At 36.6% G+C, this 9289-nt stretch overlaps 1 protein-coding gene across 1 annotated transcript; it reads right to left on the reverse strand.

The window, feature by feature from the left end:
• Positions 1-651: 651 nt before the first annotated feature.
• On the reverse strand, positions 652-8272 carry LOC107083447 (beta-galactosidase-1-like protein 2). Its single transcript, XM_015372688.1, has 19 exons — positions 8037-8272; positions 7724-7909; positions 6657-6725; positions 6474-6569; positions 6263-6371; positions 6089-6181; positions 5915-5996; positions 5746-5810; positions 4951-5035; positions 4615-4752; positions 4434-4514; positions 4183-4289; positions 2826-2972; positions 2662-2733; positions 2293-2371; positions 1992-2079; positions 1676-1790; positions 1438-1554; positions 652-1003 (listed from the first exon to the last, which is right to left on the reverse strand). The coding sequence occupies exons 2-19, from the start codon at positions 7885-7887 to the stop codon at positions 893-895; spliced, it is 1818 nt and encodes a 605-aa protein (XP_015228174.1). The 5' UTR covers positions 7888-7909; positions 8037-8272; the 3' UTR covers positions 652-892.
• Positions 8273-9289: the final 1017 nt, after the last annotated feature.

A 9289-nucleotide genomic window follows, 5' to 3' on the forward strand; every position in this document is an offset into this window, starting at 1 on the left:
ACCAATGAGAAGTCCTGTTACTTCACACGTTTTATACTACACCTATCAGATCTACGGAAGAGGATTAGGGCCTCTGGAAAAAAAATATTTTTAAATTTTATTTCAGTTTAATATGATTAATACGGAAGAGGATTTGGGCCACTGCAAAAATAAAAGTTAACTGATTTTTGAATTTTATTTCAGTTTAATATGGGGAAAAAAAGTCAGAATTCTGACTTTTATCACAGAATTCTGACTTTTTTTCTCAGAATTCTGAATCTCCAACTATTTTTTCCTCGGAATTCTGACTTTTTTAAAATCAGAATTCTGACTTCTTTTTTTCAAATAATGTATTGCACATGCAATTTGGGCTTACAGTTCCTAAGTTATTTGCTTTTGCATTTGGGTATGCAAAATAGGTGAGAATTTCCCAATATGAGGTGGGTTTGAAGAGGTTAATGTAGATGGGCACAATGAAGGAAGAGATGTGAGAGCACTCAGCTTCACTGACAATGTTGTGACTTATTTGGCAGGGCCAGTAACACATTGGTGGAAAATGTAGAAAAATCAAGGTGATTGTAATTTAAAATAGCACAACATAATATTGACAACATCTAAAAAAAAACAACGACACTGTGGAGATACACATGATGACTTGTGTTTATTGTCAGAACAAGAACACTGCATTGAACAGTATATGCTGCAAAATGTTACAGTTTATGAAACAAAAATAATCAATAGAAAAAGCATTTAGTCCTTAATATAATTAATAAAAACTGCTGCAAAATAGCAAAAAGAAACATAACTAAAGTGTTTAACTGATTTATACTGCTCATATTCAGTTTCGGTACTAATGATTAATACATTAGTTTCTGTAGATCTACCGTGGCAAAGAGTTATCTGTGTACAGTTGTTACAGCAAACTGCAAAAGGGAAGTTTGTAAACATCAATAGTTTTTCCATATTCAGGATTTTCAGAAAACAGAATTTTGCCACCAACTTTTTCTTCTTCGAAAACGATAATCTGAAGAAAAAAAAAACAGAAAAAAAACATGTCATATAACATTTAAGTCTAGATCACATCCAGACACACATAACATCTTTTCTCACTATCATTGCAGGGCCTTTCAGTTGACTTCCATTAATTTATACTGCCTGTCATGACCCTAACCCCAACCTAAACTTAACTCACACTTTAGTCCAAAATGTGACCCCTGATTCAAAAGCAGCAATTGCCCTCGTTGGATCCAGGCAGTAGGCTGCACAAGGGCCTACTAAGGGTTATATTTTCAACATTATGCCCTACACCCACCCACACACACACACACACACACACGCACACATGCACACACACACACACACACACAAAAAGAAAACTCTACATGAGAGCAAAAGTCAAATTCCTTTTCTTATTCCAAAGATCACTAAAGATAATATGAACCAGTTTGGACATTGTACCTGATTTTCTCCACTTCTGAGATAAGGACCTGGGAGATAAAGGAAATGCTGCGGACCGATGCACCAATAACGGCCCAGGTTCTGGCCATTGACAAACACAACTCCTTTCCCCCAATCCTGTGAATAAATGCTTAAAATTGTCACAGTGGGAAGCTCTATTTTTTTAATGTCAAAATTTAAGCCAAAAATTATGCTTAGATCTGGCCTCCAATAGATTTTTTTATTAAATGATACTCACAGGGAGTTTGATGAAGGTGTCTTTTGGAGGATCATCCACAATGAGTTTGGCCATAAAAAATCCTGGCACTGGTGGTGACTTGAAATCGGTTTTCCACTGTGCCGTGCTCAACAATCTAAAATTAATCACACACACACACACATATACATATATATATATATATAAATATATATATATATATATATATATATTGATCCAGATACTAAATTAAGCCCAAAGTACTATTCATTTAGGTTCATAATATTTCACATGCGGATAATGTAATAGAAAGATTAAATTAGATAGTAAATAAAAAAAATAAATAAAAGAATCAAACCTTTTTATAAAGCTTGGCTTCAGATCTAAACAGAATATGTTGAATCCACTTATGCATGTATCATTTAGAACAATGTCCCCCACAATACCTGTATCCAAGATTATAAGACAGCATGTTAGACCAAGGCAAACACCAACTTTTGTCTTTTCAAGTTCTTGTGGTACAAGATATTGAAGATCCATGAAAACATTTCTTAAATTGTAAAAAATATTTTTTTCTCAAATAGCTTAAAAAGGTTATATGAGAAAAGAAAAGTAAAGCAGCACATGATGTGTAGTAACTGACAGTGATCCTTGAATACCTTTGCGTTGGTTGTCAAGAGCTTTACCATAATTCACTCGTCCGCAGTTTTCAACAAGAAAAGTCAAAGTCCTCTCTCTCTGCGAATCACACCGATAAATTTTTCCCTGGAGAGTTCTGATTGAGAATCTTAAAAACTAATGTAAAACATTTCTTCAGCAGAAAAGTGAATATGAACAACCAGGAAGTTTTAAACTTCCTTGTTGTTATAAAAAAAATCAGTGAGAAAATAAAAACATAATCTAATCTTGGAAATTGTTGTATTTTAAAGCAGCACAAAGATGAGTAAAATGTTTACATCCTCGGCCTATGAGGTCTCTGTTTAAGGAATACGTACTTCGATGTTCACATAATACATGACAAAAAATACCTCAGCATCAGGCAGCATGATTTCATGAGTCTTGTAGTCCAAACATCCTACATATTGTTTGTCCAAGAAAACCTGGAGAACATCAGTACATTCAGGTTTATATTCAAAAACACCACTTAGCATTAGTCTGAACCGCTTTCTAGAATAAAGGTCCTTGTTTTTACCAGTGCTCTGTCTCTGATGTTGTTCCCAGAGTTCAGAGCTCCTCCACTGCTGATGCTGGTTTCATACAGCGTGTAACCATACGACTGACCACTGTTGTTGTTCACTGGGAGGTTCTCCATGTTTATAGGCCTCTCTGACCTGAATGGCTGTATTGATAAACGGACAAAAATGACAGAATTTAACAAAGTAGACTTCACTTGGACTTTATGTGACTGTCCAACACAAAATAGTGTGATGTCAAAAGAAAATGATGCACAGTCTTAAAAAAAACTGGACACTAGGGATGCACTATATATCATCATTAATAACAGTATCAGCCAATGTTTGTTTTAGGCATATCAGTGTTGGTCAGACAAGTAAAACTGGGCCTCCGATAATCATCCGATAATCATTTCCATGTAGTTGCTGTTCTTATTCCTGGATTGAGAGATACCATGTGGTATTTGTTTGGTTACGTAACGGTGATGCAGCTCAGGATTGCAGGTGATTGACCGAAGCAGAGAATCAATTTCAGCTCTGTTTTCAGTTCTCCATGTTGTCCAAAGGGTATGAAAAATATTAGTCTCAGGTAATGATATAGAACAGTGCATTCCTACTAGACACTATGGAGTCCTCATTTCCCTTAAACATATTTTTTTTTCTTTTAATTTTGCCACTATTTTATCTCTAATTATTTTATGTCTCTAACTGCTTTATACATTTAGAGACAAACTTCCCTTTAGCTTTGCAAAACAGACCAGATTGGCCCAATCTAGTATAGTTATGCTTTGATCCAAACCAATCTTTTGGCTTAACACAGGCATTGTACTGCTTGAGTAATCCACTACTCCACTTTAAAGTATTTTGTTGCATCTAAAGACGGTTTGTCAAACTCAAGTCCTCGAGGGCTTAGACGTGTCCCTTATCAACACATCTGTATCATATGAGAGAATAACGTCTTAAAGCTGCTGGACACAGGCCCTTAAGTACTGGAGTTTAAATCCTGCGATTTAAATGGTCCTTTAATATCCATGTATTAAGCTCTAACCATCAAATTACCAGCATACTTTTCCTCAGGAAATCCTCTCCACAGCATGATGCTGCCACTGCCATGCTTTTACAACGCCCATCATCTTTTCCATATAGTAAAAAAAGTTTTGGTCTCATATGATATGAACACATTTGTCCATAATGTGCACTGGTTGTGCAGCAAACCGGATATTGGTTTGGTCCTTTTCAAAACTGTCCACCTAAATTATATAACTACCTACCTATAGGACTATTCCAGAAAATCCAGCAAAGCATGCATTGGTGAAAATAACTTTTCATTTTTTTTGTTTTATCATTTAGTATTCATACCACTGGAAAGGTGCTTACCTTCTCTGTGAACTGTATGCTGTCCCACAGAGACAAATTCTGCTGTGTGGACACAGTCTCATAAGCCTTCCTCTCCTGAGGAGAAGGCACTTCAGGAAGAGGCTCAGCTGGAACACAAACAGGCAAAACATTTCATTAAAACCAATCTTACGTCCTACAGCCTTTAATTATAACAATAATTTGATTACCAGGTGTTTATTTCTTCACATTCAAATTAAATGGCAGTTTAAATGAGATCCTAAAGAAATTACCGTTGTACCGACTGAATAAATCTCTCAGAACTTCATATTTTTTAGTGTAGCCTCCAGCTTCAGAGAGTGGAGCATCGTAATCTGCCAAGAAACCATTCATCTTACAAGAATCCTATAAGATACATTTATTTATTGTTGTAAAACCTATTTGAGTTCTGCGCTCTAAAGTCCCTTTCCTTACCATAACTTGTGACCTGAGGTTTGTAAGCGCCAAAGTCCATTGCTCCATTCATGAAGCCAAAGTTGGTCCCACCATGAAACATGTAAAGGTTAACAGAAACTCCTCTCTCCAAAATTTCAGACACCACACCCAGCATGTCTATCAGCACATATGGAATATATGAGATGGTGCATAAAGCAAGAACTGTGCAGCTTTACATGAGTATAACTAAGCATTTAAATAGAAAATAGAGGCAAAAAAGCTGTTTTTTACTAAATGTAATCTCAGAAAAAATCCAGTGACTTAAGCTGATGCTGGAAACCCAAATAGTTCTGAATAAAAATACAATTTTAGTACCTTCTGCATGGAAGACATGATGATGCTCTCCCCAGACATCAAACCACCCAGACCAATACTCCATCACCAGTAGAGGTTTCTGGGGCTGAAAAAGGATGTATGTGTGATATATATATATATTAGAAATCCCATCTAACACTGACTAAACAACACAATAGAATCAAAGAACAGATTGGTTGGCATCCATTACAAACATGTAGAATATATAAATAAAAACAACTTTTATGGAGAGACAGATATTTGACTGATCTCCTGAGATGGTTACACGAGAAGGCATTTTTTTTGTTTGTGTGGGAAATGTGTGTTAATGATTTATTTATATGTTTTGAATCTTTGTGGTGTTGATGGCCGAGTTTATGTTTCTGACAGGTTAATATTTTTTTTATCAGAAATTAGTCCTTGGCAGCATGCAACCTAAATAGGTTCCTTGTGTCTCTGATTCTCCTCCATTAGGCATCTTCAGAACATTCTTTTTTTTTTAAATTCAGATTCAAAAAGCAAAAATTTGGCACACATCTGACCAAACCACAAAGTTTAAGTAGAGTTTAGGAGAATCGGCGTGATTACGTTTGCTGGTATGACTTTTATGCTGATATTTTTCGGAAAAAAGCTGTTTCACACCAGCTGAAAGATTGTTCTAAATTTAAAGGGTGTACATGTTGCCTCAAAATTGTTTGTGGAATCTTATTGGAGTAAGGGACACATTTATTTCAAGACAGTTGAATGTCTACCAAAGCATTTTTTTCACATTCTAAAGCTGTAAAGATCATCAAATCATCCATTACTATTATTTACCTGCATGCAGGCTAAGTGCTGAATGGCTCCAAATGACAGCCTCTGAAGATTTATTGTTTTTAGAACTGAAATGTTCAAATTCACAAACATTTTAAATGAGAATAAGAGCAGAGTATAACCAAGAAATAACCTGATGTGCTGCATGTTTTGTCAGGAGTTATGTAGTTACCTCCTTCCATCCCTTTGTATCTCAAACCTTCCCAGTTGTCAGAGGTCAATAGGAGCTCATTGATCCCTCTAGATCGGAGGCACTAGAATATATGTGGAAGTCAGAAAAGGAGGAAAAACCAAATGCATTCAAATAAAGACAGGCAATTCCCAACAAAGCTAGCAGTTAACTCACATTCTTTAAGAAAGGCATATACTCCTCATCTTTAGCATATGAGCCATACTCGTTCTCAAGTTGGAGAGCAATGACTGGTCCTCCATTTTCAAACTGAAAATACACCATGCTACAGTAAAATGACTGAATGTCCTTTTAACAAGAACACATATAAAATCAGGGTAGTGCAGTTACCATCAGGGGTTGTATAACTGAGACAAGTTTGTCAAAATACACATTGACAGCATTTACAAATCCAGGGTAGGTTGTCCTTAACTGCATATCTTTATCTTGTAGCAACCAGCTGAGAAAAAAAAAGAAGAAAAAAGTAAAAGGTATTATTTAAACATGAATATACCAAACTGAATATAAGCTCAGCTTCAGGGTAATAGTTTGGTGTCATCACCTTGGAAGGCCACCCAAGTCCCACTCAGCACAGATGTACGGTCCAGGCCGTAGGATCACCCAGAAACCTATCTCTGCTGCTAAGCTCACATACGCTCTGAAAGACACACAGAAATTACTTATTCTAATAACTCTTAAAGTCTTTTTATGTAATCCACTAAAATATGTTTATGCAGAGCCTTTCCTGAGATCTAGCTGATCTTGAAAGTTAAATGCTCCCCTCTCGGGTTCATGCAGATTCCATGGTACATATCTAAAAAAAAAAACAGACCAAAGGGAAAAATTTCATCATTGTTAGATTAGAACAAGTTAAAAAAAATATGAAACAGGTCACAGTGGTGGTCAGACGTTGAACTAACTCAACATCAGTGATTTAGCAATTTAAGGCTACGTATAACGATTTGTTTAAATTTTTCCCCTTTTCAGTTTTAAACAGTAATATGAAAAACTATTTTGAAAATACAAGATGGCTGCAAAAGTCTATATTTATTTTATTTCTTTTTTCTGATGCACAGCAGCTTAAAATTGTGATTACAGTATCAGATATTTGCATCCCTTTGCATTAAGTAATACCCAAACCTCCTGGAATAGTTCTGAGTAAAATATGTAGTTATTAAATACAACAAAACAACTCAGAAATACTAATTTCCTAGCATGCATTTGACTTCCGGCATAGTAAATGATACAGCAATGTGGCTAAGTTAAGACTCATCCCAGGCATTTAATGTAAATCAGGTTTTAAGGGGAAAAAAATCTGTTTTAAAGTGGCATCATTGTCTTTTTGTGTTCAGGTTTATACCACCTTGGTCTTAATTTGAGGTAAAGTTGAATCATTTAAAAGGTCACCCATCTTATCCATATCTCTATGTACTTGGTGCAAACTGGTACCATCTGTTCACAAAGCAGAACCTGAGAATGATGATACTACTTTTATGCTTTACAGTAAATGCAGCTTTCTTCAGTATGAAAGTCTCACCTGCACAGAAGTTTTCTCTTCTAAATTGGCTGAATTTCTGTTCCATTTTGATCACTGCTTACTTTTTTTTTTAAAAGCCTTTTAAAAGTATCAACCTTTGAACAGCTGTTAGATACTTTTCCTAAACCCAACATTCAAAAGATGTTTCTTTATCAGTCTTTATTTTTCTAAACTTATCCAAAATCCTCATAAGCAAAAAAAAGTAAATACTTAAGAAGAAATTATTATTGAAAGATATTTAATCCCTTTTGGTGTTTTTTAACAGGCATACGCACGTTGTAAGAGTATTGAGTCCACAGGCCTTCATCTTCAGCAGTCGATCCTTCCAGTAGGGTCTGGGCACGCGGAAGTAATGGATGGAGCCTCCCAGGATGCGGAAGGGCTGCCCCCTCAGAGTGAATTGAGAGGAGTCGGCCCTCAAACCCTCTAGATGGGCCATTGTCTTCAGTTGACTTTGAGATCTTTTGGAATAAAAAAAGAGAGAAAAATACATGTCATATAAGCTATAATGAATTTCAACACTCTAGAAAACATAAATTCTAACATAAAGTGTCAGAAACATTGTGTTTTATTAAGATGTGGCCTTACCAAGCCTTAGCTTTAGTGTCCCAAAATATTGGAGGAAATCCAGATTGCAACAAAACCACTGTGAGGCTGATCAGAGAGCAACTGAGAGTCAAATGGTGCTGGGAGGCCTCAAACACTGTGGATATTGTTGGAGAACAACAGGGTCATAATACCCTCTCTCTCTTTCTGTTGGTAGGTTAGAGCAGCGTTATTCAAGCGTACCAAGCTATACAGACACAGGTTACAAAAAAGAATACACCAATGGTTATTTTTACATAATCAAACTGTGATAAGTTGTGGTTATTCTGATTCTGGTCATTACAGCATTTTTTTGTAATTACACTGTCAAAAGTACAGAGCAATGAAATTAACTTCCCCTTGGGGAGCAGTGGGCTGCCATTGTGTGGCGTCCTGGAGCAGTGTGGGGTTAAGGGCATTGCTCAGGGAGCCGGAGTGGCAGTCAGTGGGAATGGGGCTTGAACTCAGACCCTCAGGATTCAAAGCTCAATGCCCTAACCACTAGGCCACCACTCCCCAAAGCAGGGATTAGCGTGAAGGGCCTTGCCAAATGACCCACACTTATAGCTCATTCCTATACGAACCCAGGCTTCCTGTTTGCAGGACGGGTGACTTACAACCTGAGCTAGCCAGCCGCTAGCTAGCCATCATACATGTAGGTCTACATGCTCTTATACACTTAAGGTATAGGGGAGGTATTTCGCAAATTTTTGAAAAGAACCACCCACTCCAATAAAAACACAACAACACATGTAGAACCCTTTACCTGCTCCTGAGAGGGAATGCCTATTAAAGGGGTACTATAGCGTGCACAATCCCATTTCATTTTACGCTCTGTTTAAAAGTTACTGTTTGCTTTTCTTATACAAGTTTCTCTTTCAAAAAGAAGATTTTTTATTTTTTCTACTATGTCAGACTCACCACCGGTAAATGAAAATGGGGATGAGAACTTAGCACAGCCTTACATAAACATATCACCAGAATGATTGACAAGTAATTCAGTTTATTTATATAGCGCCAATTTACAACACATGTCATCTCAAGGCACTTTACAGTTCACCAGATCATACAGTCAAATTGATTCAAAGTTTTCTATCTAAGGAAAACCAGTTGATTGCACCGACTCATTGACTCAACCCCCTTTTAACAGGAAGATACCTCCAGCAGAACAAGGCTCAGTGTGAGCGGCCATCTGCTGACACCGACTGGGGTTCAAGGAGACGGAAACAGAGATACAAAAAGCAACTCTTAAAGGC

This window comes from Cyprinodon variegatus, unplaced genomic scaffold (genome assembly GCF_000732505.1).
Source record: "Cyprinodon variegatus isolate N-32 unplaced genomic scaffold, C_variegatus-1.0 Scaffold75, whole genome shotgun sequence".
NCBI lineage: Eukaryota > Metazoa > Chordata > Actinopteri > Cyprinodontiformes > Cyprinodontidae > Cyprinodon > Cyprinodon variegatus.